This window comes from Nyctibius grandis, chromosome 23 (assembly GCF_013368605.1).
Source record: "Nyctibius grandis isolate bNycGra1 chromosome 23, bNycGra1.pri, whole genome shotgun sequence".
Lineage (NCBI taxonomy): Eukaryota > Metazoa > Chordata > Aves > Nyctibiiformes > Nyctibiidae > Nyctibius > Nyctibius grandis.
The window spans coordinates 5491907-5510800 of record NC_090680.1 but is presented as its reverse complement, the minus strand read 5'-3'; the positions used below and the strand labels follow the sequence as shown (position 1 = coordinate 5510800).

The following is an 18894-nucleotide window of genomic DNA, read 5'->3' as shown; positions in this document are numbered from 1 at the left end:
AATCAGTTTGTGCCTCAGTTTCAGCATCTGTGGACTTGGAAAAACTAATCTTGCAAGAAAGTAGGAGAGAGAAGGGATGTTTGGGATGTGTTCAAAGTCATTATTTAGGTGAACAGAGGGACATAAGATTAGAGGATGTCGCTTACTTCTCCTAAAATGGGCTAAATATTCAAAATAAAGATTTCCACTCTTGATACTTTTTAAAATGAAAAGCCAACAATAAGCAAATAACTTTGACTATGAACCTATCTCTTTGGTCTCTCTTCTGCAGCCCTCTCCCCTGGCAGCTGTGTGAAGCAGAGACAACGTACGATGTGAGGAAGCCTGATGTGTGGGGTGGGATTCATACGGGTCCGGGTGTGTAATTTAAAGTAAAACCTCAGGCCCAAGTGCATTCAGCTGATCATCTGCTTGCATCCATGCAAACTTGTCATTTCTTTGGCTAATTCTTCTAGGTTGGAAAGATATGTCAGTGGTGAGCTGTGCCCTCTGGATATGTTGCTACAGACATCACAAATTGCTCTTAGTCTGAACTCTTACAGCTGCATCACCCTTCCCCATGCTGAAAATAGCAGTTGGGCTATTCCCACTAGCCAACCACAGGTAACTACTCTCATTTTGGAATGTGTGGTTGCAGGCATCCTGAGCTATGGTAACATAGTTAGAAAATTAAAATTCAAACTGTATGAAAGTCAGGTATTTTAAGAGATTAGATTTGTAGGGGTTTTTTTTCCTCTGGGACACAAGACTTTCAGGCATCATACACCTTCTGTGAGTGATAACCGTAAGTACCTAAGTGTAACTTAGTATCTGAAAGTGCATTTTATTATTGTGCAGGATGCAAATTTTAGCATGATAATCCAAAGCAAATGCCTTCGTGCATCTGCCTTAGGAACGCTAGCTGTAAAAATCCAGTCTTAGTGATGAAAAACTTGCTTCCCAGCCCATTACTGGAACGGGTCCATTATCCATTCCTTCCATATATCCTTCCTCCTCCACAGCTCTGTCCCAGGAGTGCTTTGGGCAAGCAATGCACTCAGGGCAGGACTCCCCTTTCTTTTGCTTCGTGGCTGCCTCCATTTCCAAGCCACCTTTGCTGAGCATATTCTTTACCTCTCCCAATTCACGCATGTCTGCTGGTGAGACAGTGTTTCAGTTCCTCGTTTTGAAACTCTTCCTCCAACGTGAACTGTTGATGCTTTTGTGCATGCTTTTGATTTCCTTTATGCTCTAAGCATCTCGAGGAAGGCGGATTTGGTATGATTTTTCAGAGGCTCTAATCTTGTATCACTCCACTTGAAGCCCTGTGGGAGAGATGGGTAGTCAGTACTTCTGAAAACTAAGCTGCTTCCCTTTTTATTTGTCTATGGAAAGAACTGTGTGTAACTACTGAAATATTCCTACTTTTATGAGCTATTGTCTCTACTTGCCTCAACTTGGAATCTCCTGATTTCTGAGAAACTAATTCTAAAAAAAGCTTTGTGGAAATACGGCTTCGACTTAAAAAAAAAAATAATCCCAAAATAACACAGAAGTATTTGTTTTAGAGCTGTCTGAAAAACTGAAGTTGTTGAATTGAAATACACAGTACTTCAACCAGCTTTGATTTCTGGGTTTATTTACATTTATAATATAATGAAACCAAAAACTCTCTCACATAGTCTCCTAGGCATTTGCTATGCCATTTGATCACATGTGTTAGCTTCTCTGTCCTCTTTGAGCATTTGGAAAGTACCTGAAGGGAGGTTGTAGTGAAGTGGGAGTCGGCGTCTTCTCCCAGGCAACTAGTGATAGGACAAGAGGACACAGCCTCAAGCTTTGCCAGGGGAGGTTCAGGTTGGACATTAGGAAGCATTTCTTCTCAGAAAGGGTCATTAGACATTGGAAGGGGCTGCCCAGGGAGGTGGTGGAGTCCCCATCTCTGGAGGTGTTTAAGAAAAGACTGGACATGGCACTTAGTGCCATGGTCTAGTTGACATGGTGGTGTCAGGGCAATGGTTGGACTCGATGATCCCAGAGGTCTCTTCCAACCTGGTTGATTCTGTGATTCTGAGAACCCAAGTATAAACATGTAACATGTTACACATACTACCTGAGATGCAATTATTTTTCCAAATGCAAAGTGGCACACTGTCAAGTACCTAAATATCCTACAGATCTTAAAGTACATTCTTCAGTTGTTCAACAGCGAAAGTGGGCTAGATATTAACTAGAAGTTGCTATTTGACACCTTCTAGTGTAACTCACAAGGTGAGTTGACTGCTGCAGTAATCTAGGTAATTTTGTTGCTAGTTGACAATTAAAAAAAAAAAGTACATAAAGGCTGCAAAGAAGAGAGGGAAGATGTGTTAGAGTGTGAAGTTTGAAAGTAGCATGGTTGGGATCACCCAGGTATAAAAATACCTCAGACCTGTCTGGCTTGCACCTTTGATGGTGCTGAGATTGCTGGGAACTGAGGGTTCTCTCCTAAAGTCTCCAGTTCTGCAGAACATCACATTGCTGCACACCTGCAGCTGCAGTTTTGACAACTTGCAGCCTGTATCCTTACTCCATGTAGGGCTTGAGGAATTAGTAGGACTAGTTGCCAAATAAAGTGCCATACAACACAAATAAGATCAAGCTCTGGCCCTTGCCACTTAGGTAGAGAGTATCTCTCAAGCTTTTTAACTGCAAGGTCTGTTGAGCCTTGTCAAATGATGGATTTATCTTAAATCCTGTTTTACAAAGTTAATGGACTCTTTCTTGTTTTTATAAATCCCATCAGTGATCCACCAAGTCATTTCATCTTTTAGAAAGAACCAGAAGAACAGGAATTCAACAGGGACTATTGAATTAAATGAATACAAAGTTCTCAATAAGTAGCCAGAAAATATATTTCTCTAAAAACAACTTCCAACAGTATGTTTTCATAATCAAGTCCCGGACTATCTCATGTCCAACAGACCAGAAATTTCAGAGACACTATCGGAGCTAGATGCATCAGAAGAAATTAGGCACTCAAATGCCTTGTTATGTGCCAAAGTCCAGTGTTTATGGGTCACCAGTATTCATGTGGCCTTCACTTAATCCTTTAGCATGGAACTGAACCCAGGTCTCTCATATCCTTGGCTGAGTGTCGAAATTGTTGGACTTCTTAGTAAAATTGTGGCTTCTTTGTGGAGGGTATGTGTGGTTGGATTAGCCTTGTCAGAGAAGGTCTCAGCCTGAGGCAAGAGGGAATGTCTGTTCTGGGGATGCTGAGGGAGCTTTTGTATGAGATGGACCTTGAACAGGTCAGCAATGCCAGGCCTCAGGCAGTTAGGCTTGCACCCAGCCCCAGAAGCATGGGGTCTATCCCTGGAAATGCAGCCAGAGGGGAATTCAGCTGCTCATAAGGTGCAGCAGGGGTTTTGTGAATGATAGTGGGACACAGGGATGGACATAGTAGGCATCAACGGTGGAGTGTAGGATTGCTACCTTCTCCTTGTGCATTGAAAGGTCAGTGCAGAAGGGTCTCTTACTATTACATTTTGATTTAGGACCATAGAAGAATGAGGTTAATGCGTTTATTCAACATGCCCAGTGAAAATATTTTAAGATTACCTTCTCTATGTAACTATCTTGACTGTTACCATCTCCTTCAGTTAGAGTCCGCATCAGTGTGAACGCAATTTCCATGCATTGTTTCAGCCTGGAAATGAAACAATTTTCATTAATGGCAACCTGGTTCTCAAGCAGAACAATTAGACCCACTTCAGGTTGAAAAAAGATAAAAGCATGCTAATTTGGATGGAGGACTCTTCTTTCAAGGCAGCCAATTGAGTCATCAGCCTGCCACCCACCTGACCGTCTGACAGGTAATTAGGAGATAGTCCTCTTTTGTGTGGAGTGTGTGCGTAAACCTCCACACGCCGGTGTCACTGCCCATTGGGACTTCCAGAGGAAAGAGCTAGTCAGTGGCAAAAGAGTGAGGAGAGCACGTTTGTCAGACGGTGCCCAATGAACTGACCTGTTTTTTTTCTTTAGCTCATTATTTTTGTCTTTTAACAGCTACCCGAAGTTTCTGGCAGTAAAGTCGTCATGGCAGACCTGGGCTGCAAAAAACCCAGCGACTGCACCGTCTCCAGGCTGCTCAGCGTAGTGGAGAGCGAACTCCGGGCTGGGAGAGACAAAGGCGACCCCACTGAGAAACAGCTCCAGGTTGTCTTAGAGGATGCGACGCTCTGGCAGAGATTCAGGGAAGTCACTAACGAGATGATCGTCACCAAGAACGGCAGGTGAGTGATCTGCTCAGCGCTGTGGGCTAAGTGTAGGTGACAGCTAGGGGGGTTAAGTGGTGTGATAATAAACTCTGCGTGCAGACTCGAAAGAACTGCAACGAGCACATAACAGTTTCATCCCCTAAAACCAGCATATGAACAGAATGGGGTGTCCCTGCTGCTTTTTGGTCACTGCTAAACCATTCCTGCCACCCTTTATTCCTGCTTGTGACACGTGCTGGACAAATACATTGACTGATCTAAGGTTGCACAAAAAGGGAACTTTTGCAAGGGAATAGATGGTACCTCTCAAAACTTTTTGAATGACTTCTTGTACTAATAATCATCAGCCTTTATTAGCAAGTCCTTACCTGTAGACCTCAAGTTACTGTACAGAAGCAGATTGGTGTTGTTATCCTCAGCTGCAGTTCCTGTCTCTCTGGCCTTGGGTGTTAACAGCTTGTACTAGAATGGGGTACAATAAAACTGTGCCCTACGTGGCATGTATGTGCAGTCTGGATTGCGTGGTCTCACAATGGTGTTGCTCCATAGTTGTTGCTGGTGCCCCTAGAAACAAGTGCGGAATATTGGTTAACGCAGTTTTTAGAAAGACAAATTATTGTGATAATATTGTGATGTAAGTGGATCACATATTTGGGGAACACAGAAAGGCACAGGAAAAGAGTGCAAAACCTGTCGAGAAAGATACTAATTGTGAATCAGACACTGGCTTGAAGGAGGCTCTCCACAGAGGTTCTGCTCTGAGCTGGGCTGACAGCAGAGTCCAGCCCATAACAGACAGGCAGCTACTAGAATAAGGTACGCTGGGACAGTGGTACTAAGGTTTTGATTTAATGTACCCTTGCCACCCCTCTGCCACCCCCCCACAACATGCACACATTTCTTTTGCAAGACCTCTCGGGAGATACACATAGGAGAGAGGAATTAAGAGACAGAGAGAAAGATTTACTCCTGTGGTGTGACTTTTATTAATTTTGCAGACTTTGCGGACAATGTTACTGTTGACTGTAGCTCGACACGGGACACAGGCGAAAGCAGTTAGAAGGAAAAATCTAGTCTGTTGGCTCAGCAAGGTTATTCTGCTGAGAGAACAGCTACCTTCCCAAAAGATCAGCTCTTGGTGTAACACTGCCTGTTGCCATTCTGATTCCTCCTAATAACCTATAGGGACAGAAATCTTCTGCTGATGTTCTCTTTACACCGAGAAGCTGCTTTTGCATCATTTAAATTGCTTTAAAAACTGCTGTTAGGCTAAAGCAAACTTCTGAGCGGACTTTCACCTAGCGTACAGTAGCTTAAGTTGACTTCTTAGCAGCGTGGCCAAAAATGAGGTAAGATAGGTTTGCCTCAAATTAATTAAACTGGTACAAAGAACCACACCTTACCAATATTTTTTTTTCAGTTTCTTTCCTCTCAGCTAGTGTAGATCATGATTGCATGGTGATACTAGTTCTCTCTAAAATGTCTAGGTGAGTGCATAGATAAAATCTTTTTATGATTATGATAAGGGAATCATTATTTGAATTATTTTTCTTTATTCTAACTTACAGACTCCTTATCAGCTTGATCTTATTTTTCCTAAAGCCAGTGACAGCTTTAGTAACATCAGGGGGGGCAGGAATAGGTTCTTTACAATCAAACTACAGCAATCTCAAAAAGTTATAAAAGTATGTCACACTGTCGTCTGCATAAATCCTTTTAACAAAGTCACTGTAGCATCAGGGACTGCGAAAAAGGATCTCTTGCATTTCTGAAAGTATCTTCCACAACAAACACATCAGTGCACCAAGAAAAGGAAATACAGTGGCCTGCAGCAAAGTTTTCTGAACAACTCCATGCTGTTCAAAAGGAAACAGACTTGAGACAGTTTCCTGTGAGTGCTGAGTTTTTTCAGGTTCAAGGTTCTTCAGTGATTGTCTCCAGAGAGATTCTCAATAGAAAAAACATTGATCTAATTCTGCTGCTGCTTAAATCAGTAGAACTAACTCAGTCATTCTTTCTGAAAGGTATATGAATGCTTTTGAAAACTGTCTTCTACCATAAACGAGAAGAGCCAATCTCAACTTGTGTGTGTGAAAACTAAGACAGTTTGTGCGGACACATCGTTAGCAAAATTCAGAAATTAAACTGAACCCTGATACAGGAGCATCCCAGAGAATGAAAGGCTGATTGATTAGTGATCCCCAAGTGTCAAATTGTAGCACGCACAATTCTATCTGCTGTGATTGAATAATCTCTAATTGGTACTGAGGGTCCCAAAATGTCATCATTAGATGAAACAGCTTCAGTGTTAATACATAGATATGTCTCCGTTACTTCATTATGATGTTACGAAGTTACTTCGTACTTCATTATGATAATCACTTGCCATAGCAGTATGCCTAGGTATACAGGGAGGATAGATATATTCCGAACAGGATAGATATCAGTGAAATTAAACAGCATGCTGTATCACAAATACATCCCAACGGGTGCAGCTGATACGGTGGGAATCAGTCTCATATTTTACTCAGATTTATTGTATTCAATTGGCATTTCAATAGCAAACGCTGTGTTTTCTGATCGAGCAGGTTTTCTCTCTCAGTGTTTATACCATATTAGCTACGCAGTGTCCTGAGACTTTGCAATCCACGTTATTGCCCCGAGGCAGGAAGGTGCCACCGTTCCCCTCTGCGTACGGGGAGAATCTACAGCAGATCAACGCAGGCAAACGTGAGTGGGGGGAAAGAAGCCCTTTCCAGATTTAAATGCTAAAGCAACTTTACTGGTTACTACACATTCAAGTTTGATATCAAACATCTTCCTACTCAAGTTCTGTACTGTGGAGTAATTGTAGCAGATCTGCTCTAAATAAATTGAAGAGGCTGAAGTGCTCAGCTATTGCAGTAATGGAGGTCACGTGTGTACCTGCCTGATCATTGAAACAAATATTCTGACTGAAACAGATTTGGAGAAATCATCATTTGCCATACTAAAAGACAGACAAATGTGATTTTAACAGTAAAACCACTTAATCAGCAGAACAAGTGAGGTGGTAAGTTTCCCATCGTTAGAATCTGTACAGTCAAGACATGCCGGTCCAAGTGAGGTGGGGATTAATGGTGTGTGAAGCAGGTTAATGCAGGGAAGTGCTATAATCTCTGTGATACAGGAGGTTAGAGTTGATGATGACTGTATTCTCTTCTGGCATTAGTCTGTAAGTCTTTCAGGGATAAACTCAAGCCTCTCAAGTAGAAAAGCAGAGAAGTCTGCACTGTGGGCTGAGGAATTAACAATCTGTATGTAATGCAAATCGTTTGGAGAAGTCTCGTGAAATTAGATTTTCATGTGGATGAATTTCCCCCTCCACTTCAATTTCAGCTAAATAGCTAAGTGTGTTACTTTGAAGACTGACTGTAGGGCATCTGGGGGTGCAGGGAGCAATGCATCCATACTTGTTAGCACATCCCAGGTCGATAGCTGGTGCATCCTGATCAGAAAGACACATTAAATGTAGCATATAAATCCTTGGCTAAGCTTCCATTTAGTTAGAAACATCACGGTTCAATATATCTTTCTCAGTGTTGTACTGGCCCTACATCACCAAGTATTTATATTAGATGAAAAATCTAATCACATTTCACAAATCCTGCCTTTTCCTGTCAGCAGAAGGTGCTGAATGTATACAGCAAGAACTATATAAAGGTGTCCAGAAAGGTAGGTGGTGAGTGGGATGTCATAGACGATTGTTAGCAATCTGCAGTTGAGTGTCACTGGCGAGTATGGCTGCAGGGGCAGAGACTTTTGGTGTCCCTTGAGAGAGCTTGGAGTTTCAATTCTCTTCTTGTATATTTTGGATGTCTTGCACTGCTACCTAACTAAGCCTAGAGAGCTACCTTACCTTAGCCCCAGGCCCATGGACCTCAGGCAATTGCTGTGGTTGCTCAGTGTAACCAGTCTCTGTACCCGTAGAGAAAAGGAGCTTGAAGATTCATTGGCCTGTGCATAAAAATGTGGCATGGCAAAATGGCAGTTGCCAGGAGAGGTCAGTACGGAGGTGTCTGGGGCAGGGAGGCCTCTTACTCATATAAGAATAACGTAGGAGGTGATACGTAACATCTATAATAATCCTCCACAGTAACGACGTGTATTCCTTGACAAGCTAAGAAAATGAAGAGGAGGCTCAGAGGTGACCGTAGTGCAGTCTACAACTACCTGAAGGGAGGTTGTAGTGAAGTGGGAGTCGGCCTCTTCTTCTGGGCAACTAGTGATAGGATAAGAGGACACAGCCTCAAGCTTCACCAGGGGAGGTTCAGGTTGGACATTAGGAAGAGTTTCTTTTCACAAAGGGTCATTAGACATTGGAAGGGGCTGCCCAGGGAGGTGGTGGAGTCACCATCTCTGGATGTGTTTAAGAAAAGACTGGACATGGCACTTAGTGCCATGGTCTAGTTGACATGGTGGTGTCAGGGCACCGGTTGGACTCGATGATCCCAGAGGGCTCTTCCAACCTGGTTGATTCTGTGTGATTCTGTGTGTGATACCTTTATTGGGAGACTGTTTGCTGACCACGAATTTTTCCCAGTTCCTGAAACTGTTGGAGCCCTACTAACTCTACTGCTGCAGGCTTTCAGGCACTGAGATGCCACACAGCTGTGTGGTATGGATTGCAAGTACTGGGACAGACAGAAAACTGCTGAGAGTCTAGCTGTGAGCTGCTGCAAATCTCCTGTACAATAGAAAATATAATAATTAAAAGGGGATTGAGAAAAGGTGGCGTTGGATCTTTAAGCACAAAAGGAGCACTTTCCCAAAACTAAAGAAAAGGCAGGATTTCAGTTTTAAGTGCACAAGATGGTGGGAAGGCTGGATGATAGATGCTTAGAGCTTAGTAAAGGACAACATAGCATCTAAGCTGGAACTAAAAGCAGAAGAACCTGATCAAGCTGATGAGGTCAGGGAATATGGAAGGATGGGACCAAATTACTGGAAGAACTGCCAAGTGCAAGGTATAATGGCAAGGATTTTAACCAGACTTCTCAAACTGGACATTTACGTAATGGTAGTGGGAGAGTATGTGAATACTTGCACTTAAGAAAGGGAGAAAACACATTTCAGCTAACTACAGAGTTTCTAATATATCCCTGTAATAAGAATTCAGGATGTATTTTGAAGGAAAGAGTAATGAAATATGTGGAAGACAATGGAAAATGAGATAAAAAGGCATTTTATTAAATTTAAGTCATGCCAGACTAATCTGACACAACCTTGATAAAGAAGTATTTTTAGATAAGGAAAATGTAGCAGACTTATTAGAATAGCACTACCTGGAAACCACCACTCATCAGGAGATGTTGGGGATTAACACAAGAACCACGGGAAATGACAGAGGGAAGTGACTGATGTTGCTCACAGAGGTTATAGGATATGACCAGCCCTTCCAAGGAAGGGAGAAAAACCTTTTGTGTAGAGTTAGCATGGTCAATACATCTAACTGGAGCCCGAGGAGTAGCTGGCTGGGATTACATCCTGATTGCTGGGAATTGCAGGATGATTTCAGGGGATATATCCACAGTCAGACACAGTGGGACTTGGCCACTGGACAGAGTACGGGGCCATGTGTCGTGGGAATCTAAGCACCAAAGAAGGGCACTTTATAATAGGATTCTGCAGTTAATACGGTGAATCTGTGGTTCAGCTCCACCTTCTCAGCCATTTTCAACTCTGTTCAATCCCATTCATGCCTTCTTGTCCCACACCTAAGGATATATTTAGCATGTCCAGATCCCATGGACTCTGCTGATGCTATACACCGTTCATTATGTTCATAACTCTTGGCATGACTGAGACCTTAGTGCCCTACTTTAGAGATAACATGTTTTTTCCAAATGATTGAAATAAAATAAAAATAAAACGGAGGAGACTTCTTCAGCTTTAAGAGAACTTTAAGAGACTTCTTCAGCTAGATAGAGGGAGGAAGGATGTTTTTTACATTGACCCAATCTGTGAGCATCTGGTCACAAACATACTGAGGAGAGTCTTTCAAAACCAGTTTCCACTGGTGTCTCCTTTTCTTGTTTCCTGGCCAGGCGGATGTTCCCTGTTTTGAAGATCAGCGTGTCAGGCTTGGACCCAAACGCCATGTATTCCTTCCTGTTGGACTTCGCCCCGACTGATGGCCACCGCTGGAAGTATGTCAATGGAGAATGGGTGCCAGCTGGGAAACCAGAACCACCAAACCACAGCTGCGTCTACATCCACCCAGACTCTCCCAACTTTGGGGCCCATTGGATGAAAGCTGTCATTTCCTTCAGCAAAGTCAAACTCACCAACAAGCTCAATGGGAGTGGGCAGGTATGGCCTGATGTTTCCCCATACACCTCTTGGCTTCAATTGCAAGTACCTACCAATCAAGAAATATCAAGGGTGCATTTATGTAATTATAGAGGCCCTTACAGGCCTCTTCACCCGCAGATGCCAATTATTCTCTGGAGGCCAAATGTAAACAGGAATAAACAGGCCTTAATTGGCGCTTTCAGATTTTAATGGACTTCTTGATGTTAAGAGAGACAGAGTGCTGTGGTTTACTTAATCATCAGAGGGCTTTTCAGAGTTGGTCTTGTGTGCTGGGGATTTTTACATAGGACTTCAGAGAAGGGGGAAAAAATGGTCATGGGTATTAGGTTTTTGTTGTGTTCCCCCATGTTGTTTGGTGTAAGTGGAATGTTGGCAGGAGTCAGATAGCAGAATAAAAGGCTGCTCCTAAATGAAATAATTACTATGTCTGCTTCTGCATCATGATAATTATCAATATTCTATTGAATCAGCTTTGGTCTTTGGAAAGAAACCACATGTACCAGAAATAAGTGACTTTCTCTTTGAACCCCTTAAAAATGCAAACAGGAAAATTAGTTTTGTTTCGTATTTTATTTTTGATGATGCATCTAAAGGTAAAGTGTTGCACAAGACCTTTTGTTTGCTTGTTTGTTTTGTACAAAACTCCTACATTGGATGACACTTGTCAGCCCAGTATCAATTCCTTTCATGTAAATATTACCCATTCTCTATCTGTTATTTCCATTAGGTTTGTGAGGTACCTCCATAAGACTAGTACCCTAATTAGGTAGGAAATTATCTCAGTTTTTACAGACTGAAGAACAGAAAGATGACCTGACTTTTCCTAAGTCACACATGGAATCAGCACACAAGATTTATTGTGGAGCATAGAACAGGATCTGAATTTGCAAATTCTTGTCCTGCATCCAGGACCTCAGAAGAGTCAAAGGCATCCAAAAAGTATGCACAGGGGTAAAAAAGCTACAGGAAACCACCTTTGAGAGTCAAAAAGACTCTGGGGAAAAAACAGGGGAACACACTATGTAGACAGGGTGAAGTGGAGAGGAAAAGAGTAGAAAACAGAGGAGGAAAAGTCATATAAGAAACAGAGCCCAAACAAAAGTCACTAAATAAAAGTCACTACATATATATGTATGTAAGTATGCACACAGCACTTTCCAAAGTACAGATTTTTTTAAAAAAAATCTTTTTCTTGCAGTAGAAAGAATTAAGCAATATAATAGACTTCCAGAGGAAGGTGTGTTGTGGAATCAACGCTATTCACAGCTTTTAATGCCAGGTTAGAGACATCTGCCAAGGCTTGCATAGATACATTTCATCTTGCCCAGAAAGATGACTGGGTGACCGCCTCAGCTCTCTCCTGGCCCTGATTTGTGTGATGGTGATTCTGAGTCTTTCAGATGGTAGAATTGGGACAGGGATTGCTCTTTAACTGTTTCAAAAGCCTAATGGTTTGAAGGCCGTAGGTGCTAACACAAATATTCACTAATGCTGCTGTACTGAAAGTGTTAAATCCAAGTCCAGTGAAGTCTCATTCTATTCAGGCCTGTGTTTCATCAGAAGGGAGGAAGGCACCTGCCCTTCTGCTGTCAGTAATCGCTGACTGGGGAGGTTTAGCAGTGACATCTGGTCTATTATAGAGCCAGAGCGAAAGAGGAGCTGAGGGGTACCAGAGTGGCATTAGAGTCTGTCTCTCTATTTTGTTTTCTGCAGATAATGTTGAACTCCCTGCATAAATATGAGCCCCAGGTACACATAGTTCGCGTAGGAGGCCCTCACCGGATGGTGATGAACTGCTCCTTCCCTGAGACACAGTTCATAGCTGTGACTGCCTATCAAAATGAAGAGGTAGGCGCATGCCACGCTGTGCTCTTGGTCACTATTGATGAGAACAAGTCTTATGAGGAGCGGCTGAGGGAACTGGCGTTGTTTAGCCTGGAGAAAAGGAGGCTCAGGGGAGACCTTATTGCTGTCTACAAGTACCTGAAAGGAGGCTGTAGCAAGGAGGGTGCTAGTCTCCCAGGAAACAAGCAATAGGATGAGAGGAAACGGCCTCAAGTTGCACCAGGGGAGGTTTAGATTGGATATCACGAAAAATTTCTTCACAGAAAGGGTTATCAAGCAGTGGAACAGGCTGCCCAGGGAAGTGGTGGAGTCACCATCCCTGGAGGTATTTAAAAGTCAAGTAGATGTGGTGCTTAGGGATATTGTTTAGTGGTTGACTTGGTAGTGTTAGGTTAATGGTTGGACTCGATGATCTTAAAGGTCCTTTCCAACCAAAACGATTCTGTGATTCTGTGATGAGATATATTAAAAGCTTATTAACTGCAAGATCAGCATGGACAGACTGGTCCTTTTCTTGTTTCCCCACCAGTCCCATGCAGTGTAATGTTCTATCCAGTCTAATACTCTGTCTTCTCTCTGCAGTAGAACATTGTCTAATCTAGTGTCTGGCTGCAGTGCTAAGCCAGGTTTAGCTTAATGTCCTGCCACGACTACTCCAGACTGGTCCATCTGTCCTGGCATCTCAATCTCTTACTGAAAAAAACCCCTACAGTCAAGTCCAATATCTTTCTCCAGAAATGACTGATGGTTGCAATGATAACCCTATCTCTCCTCGCTCCTTGTAATATGTACAATTGCAGAACAGCAGAACATTCCACAGGAAAAGTTCTTCCCAACCCCAAAACTGTAATTGAGGGATGCTTTGGATTGTGGCAATTGCTAACTCATGTGCCACATCCCTTAGCTAGTGTTGCTGTAGATATGATTCATACTTGGTAGGAATTCAGAGTTTAAACTCTCTTGAAAGGGTCCACCATCCCACAGGATCTGCCAGACTGGACCATGCCATTAGGCTGCCCTGACTGTGTTCTGCCTGTGGCCCTGGTCAGTACACAGCACTCTGCAATGAGCAAAGCCCTCTCCTAAGCAGCCCTGGAAAACATCATGTGTGGGGATGTATTTTGTTAGGCTAACCAAGGCAGTTCCACTTAGATTACTCTGGACGATGTTTTGTCAAGTTTCTATTCAGAATTGCCTTCACTAACATGCCTTGTTTTCTGTAAACTCAAGATAACAGCTCTCAAAATCAAGTATAATCCCTTTGCCAAAGCCTTCCTGGATGCAAAGGAAAGGTGAGTTCATCTTTTTTTGCTCCAGTAGCATTTTGCTGCTGGTATCGTTAAAACTGTGGTATCACAATGTGAAAGATTAAGTTCTATAATTTATCTTGTTTCTGCTGTCTTAAACCCAGAGTCGCTCCACTGATATTAGTGGTGAGACTCTATATATAATTATTACAATAGGGTCTGAAATGAGTGAATATCCTCTTGGGGAAGCCTGAAATGAGACGGTGTGAAGTTCCCCAGTAACGTTATACACTGCGTATGTTCACTACACTGTACTCACACTCCAATGAATCCCATAATTTGATAGCTCAGGGAGAATAAAAGTGAACTGCAGACGTCAACAGGATAACTGAAGTGAATCGCACTGTAATTGTAACTGCACTGCTGCTGTTAAATCTGTGTGATAACGTATGATGTGTTTATTAAAAGTAACCTGTAGGTGCTAACTACATAAGATGTTAGAGATGCTTCCATTAGAAACGAACTGGGGTTTATCTTTCAAAGTTTTACTTGCGTGATCCATGCTAATGCAGTGGGGCATCCAAATGATGCATTCCAGTCCATTTGATCTGGACAGGTTGGATAGATGGGCCGAGACCAACAGCATGAGGTTCAACAAGAACAAGTGCCAGATCTTACACTTGGGCCACAACAACCCCCTGCAGCGCTACAGGCTGGGGGAAGAGTGGTTAGAGAGCGGCCCAGCGGAAAGAGACCTGGGGGTGCTGATCGACAGCCGGCTAAACATGAGCCAGCAGTGTGCCCAGGTGGCCAAGAAGGCCAATGGCATCCTGGCCTCTATTAGGAATAGTGTAGCCAGCCGGTCTGGGGAAGTGATCGTCCCTCTGTACTCGGCACTGGTGAGGCCGCACCTTGAATCCTGTGTCCAGTTGTGGGCCCCGCACTTCAAGAAAGATGTTGAGGTGTTGGAGCGAGTCCAGAGGAGGGCGACCAAGCTGGTGAAGGGTCTGGAGGGTCTGACCTACGAGGAACGGCTGAGGGAGCTGGGGGTGTTTAGCCTGGAGAAGAGGAGGCTCAGAGGTGACCTTATTGCAGTCTACAACTACCTGAAGGGAGGCTGTAGTGGAGTGGGAGTCGGCCTCTTCTCCCAGGCAACTAGCGATAGGACAAGAGGACACAGCCTGAAGCTTCGCCAGGGGAGGTTCAGGTTGGACATTAGGAAGAATTTCTTTTCAGAAAGGGTCATTAGCCATTGGAAGGGGCTGCCCAGGGAGGTGGTGGAGTCACCATCTCTGGAGGTGTTTAAGAAAGACTGGACATGGCACTTAGTGCCATGGTCTAGTTGACAGGGTGGTGTCAGGGCAATGGTTGGACTCGATGATCCCTGAAGTCTCTTCCAACCTGATTGATTCTGTGATTTGCTAATAAATTTTGTTTGGACCTGCTATGTCTTCTGACATGTGAAGTGTCCCACATGCCTGCAGGAAAATCTGCATTTCTTTCCATGCATCTCACCACTCAAGAAGCTGCTGTGTCTCAGGGTCGGGGTTTCCAGCTGCAGAGGGGGAATGCTGCCTTTGGCTTGCCTGGCTGAGCAGGAGGCAGAGCCCTGCCTGGGTCTGGGTGGGAGGCCAGGCTGAGGCCGTTCATGCAAGCAGGAACAGTGCCCACAGGTAGATTTAGAATTTCAGGTTCAGCCCCCAAATTTGGCACAAACTGAGGAACATTTTTATGTGTGCCATGAAACATAAGTTCCTGCTTCCTTTATGGCAGACTGCAGAAAAGTCTACTGCTGCCTAGCAAGTGGTCAAAGAAGATGGATTTCCCTCCTTTTTAACTTAATTTTCATTTTTTTTAGTGAATAGTTCTGGTTTTAACTTTCTTTTGTAATTTCTCAATGAGAAGTTTTACCGTTAAGTATTTTGCTTTTCAGAAACCATCCCAAGGATGCTCCAGAAGCAGTCTCTGAAGGTCAACATATGACATATTCTCACTGTAAGGTTTTTATTCGCGTCAGCTGGAAGTTTTGTGCTATACGATAGGTGCTGGGAACGTGGGACTTGCTTAACTGGATCATACCAGCCTTTCACTGAGTCCTGAATTGTGTTGATAGAAAGCGACCCTTTAAAAAAAAAAAAGATTGAAGAAACCTCACAGTAGGAAATAATGCAACAGCTTCTACAGAGGGATCATTTTCCTTATGATCCAGTCTTTCAATACTAAAAGGAATCTAGAATCGAGATGATGTATGACATTTTTAGGGCTTTCTCCCCCTTTTTTTTGTATCTGTAACTGTGAATATTTTTGTCACCTATAAAATTACCTTTCATTGGTGAACAGGTTAAAAAACATGGGGAGAGCAGAGGTTGTGTTTGTTTTAATGACATTTTCTGCTAGTTTTTTTCAGGTCTTGTTTTTAGGGTTAGTGGTTTTGGGTTTTTTGGGGGGTTGGGTTTTTTTTTTCCTTTGGTTGTCAGTTGTTTCATAAACCAGTATCTTGGAATCCGCTTGGTATTTCCGAGGCACAGCTGATGATGCCAGAAGGCCGGTTACTTTCTTTATTGTATTGCAGTGTTTTAGTGCAGTAATAGTTTTCTTCTCTCTTTCCCCTCAAAGTGGGTGGCTGGTTGATTTCCAACCCAGATACAATGTGTGCATCAGGAAGCTCTAATTATCAGTACCCTGGACCTTTGCCTCTGCCAGCTCCACACACTCCCCACAGCTGCGAGCGATATTCAGCGCTGCGAGGGCATCGGGCTGCTCCGTACCCACCTTCCTACGTGCAGAGAAATCATTCACCTACAGGTACAACTGTGATGCTGCTTTGCTTCCAGGGAACAGACACTCTGTCTGCCTAACCCTTGCTCTAGGTCAGCATAAGCATTAAAACAAGGAAGAGCTGAGGCTAGAAAAGAGCTTGATGAGTCTCTAACAATCTGCCCTGAACCCTTCGTGCACAGAGTATGTTTAAGGCAGCAAAACAAGAGGTACAAAGAGCTGGGTGCACTATAATTGTTAATTATAAATGAGAGTCAATGATCTAGCTTAAAGTACAGCTTGCAATCCTACAAAAAGAGCATTGCAAGCCTTCTTTCAATGTCATGCCATGGAGCAGTTGCACTCTCAAGTTGAAGCAGCCCTTAGGAAACATGGTAGGAGCTGACTTGAGATGAGGGCATTTTGCTATTGCCAGAATGTCTTTTGAGTCCCTCTCACTCTCTAGATCTGGGTGCAGAGTTGCAGAAATTGATTCTACTTTGATCAGAGGAAATTGGCCAGAAACAAGAGTAAGGATAAAGTAATCTGCTTGCTAATTATAATTTAGCACAGCATCCTGTTTAACGGAAATATTTAAGCTCAAGTTATAAGGAAATCAGTATGAAAACATTGCCAGTCAAATGGCAATTATCATTAATGAAAACACTGTTAGACTTGCAAAAATGCATATCCTATGTCTATCATGCTCTGCTTTCTCATATATTATACCTGGAATTACAATGGCACCTTGCTACTCTCTTAATAAACGTGAATTTTGTCCTTTTCCCTATGGGTAGGAACTCATGATCAGGTTGCTTCCTCAGGCCCACCCATGTTCTGTTGCCTTAAGACAACGTCTCTGCAATAGTCACTGAGGATTTGTTTGTTGCTTTTTATTTCTTTTCCCCCCAAAGTTAATTTGTTGGAGAGCTCCAGCAATAATCTTCAGGTATTCTCAGGACATGACAGCTGGACTTTGCCATCCTCCCCACATGCCAACTTGCTCTCAGTGCCACACACGAAGGGAGCTGCCAGCCCTGGACCCAGGTAAGGTTACGGGAAAACTGCTGGTATTAGGAGCAGTGAGGCTTGTAAGACTGCCCTGGTGATTCACGCTTTGTTCCAAGCTTTAATCAGTGTCCAGGATTTGAAACATGTCCTAAGTGCCCAACTCGAGATTCCTGGACAGATCTTTCTGACAAGATAATTATCTCCTGCTCTGAAATCAACGGGAGCTTCGTTTTTCCCCAGCACTGCTGAAAACCAGGATCTTGGAACAGCCACAGAGCACTCTGGTATCTACAATCTGTGAGCGTTTTAAAGCCAAATTATTTTTCTCTATATAGTCCTCACTATTCTCCTGCACAAAATGAGGACCCTACTCCCATGCAGGGATGTAACAATCTAATTCATGCTCTATTATAAAAATATTGTTAATAGGGTAGTAAACAGTTGTAGGACTGGCCGGAATTTAGACCTAGAGTGTCAATGAATTATCAAGTGTTTCCCTTCTTTTCCCAAAATAAATGCACACATTTCTTCTCTAATTTAGACGCCAGGAAAATCAGCTGCAATTCTTTAAAATTCATAAACATTCACAAAAAAGATCTTTAAATCTTGAAACCTCACATGTATTTGTACATTTCTCTCCATGCCTTTCTCCAAGGTCTGATGGTCACTGGTAGTTTTTCACTTCAGATCTGCGAGGCTGATCTAGTTTAGTAACTCGATTCGGATAGCTGCCTTTTAGCAGATAATGCACTTGGCTTTACTGTGGTAAGTCTTGTGCAGGGGAATGTGCTTTGAAATAAGTCATTCAATTTGTACTGCTTTTTTTTCCAGCCACTACCCTTGCCTGTGGACAGTGAGCAACAGCGCTGTAAATGTTGCCAACCCAGGAAGCGAGGTGAACAGCAGCCCTTCAAACATTTTTCTAAGGGGTAATGTCCCCTTACCCACTGCATCATCAGTCCAAATCCCTCTGCAGGGAACAGTGCCTGGCAGCATGGAAACGCAAGGAGAAACCACTCTAAGCAGACTAGCTGACTCGGCGTGGACATCCTCACACTCCTTTTAATGGACAGGCAGCTCACGAGGGAAGCTCAGCCGAACAAGAGTGACACAAATGGCAAACGATCCCCAGAACTGCAGCTCAGAGCAGGGATGCGCATGCAGAAAACTGACTTCATCAAACATCACTTTCCATAATGTACCTCCTGTGTGCCAGAGAAGCCAAAATGCATAATGCAAAGGCAGGAAATGTTATGGGAACCGGCTTATTACTGTAACCTTTATGCATCATTCAGGATGGTGTTCAGAAAGAATCTTTATAGTTAGTTTTGCTTCTATGTCACATAAAAAAATAGTCAGAGACATGGGACTGAGTGAAGGAGACATGGCAGCTGGGTATTCACATGTCATTTTGAAAGTCCTTTCTGTAACTAATGGCC

At 43.2% G+C, this 18894-nt stretch overlaps 1 protein-coding gene across 2 annotated transcripts; it reads left to right on the top strand.

Annotated features, from left to right (window-relative positions):
* Positions 1–4044: 4044 nt before the first annotated feature.
* On the top strand, positions 4045–18521 carry TBX19 (T-box transcription factor 19). 2 transcript variants are annotated; one of them, XM_068417470.1, is made up of 8 exons: positions 4045–4256; positions 10328–10592; positions 12309–12443; positions 13671–13732; positions 15621–15682; positions 16304–16492; positions 17359–17491; positions 18287–18521. In XM_068417470.1, exons 1-8 carry the CDS (start codon positions 4060–4062, stop codon positions 18519–18521), a joined length of 1278 nt encoding a protein of 425 aa, XP_068273571.1. In that variant the 5' UTR covers positions 4045–4059. The 2 variants fall into 2 exon arrangements, with proteins under 2 accessions (XP_068273571.1, XP_068273570.1); XM_068417469.1 differs by having other exon boundaries at positions 4060–4256; positions 16391–16492.
* The last annotated feature ends 373 nt before the right edge of the window (positions 18522–18894 follow it).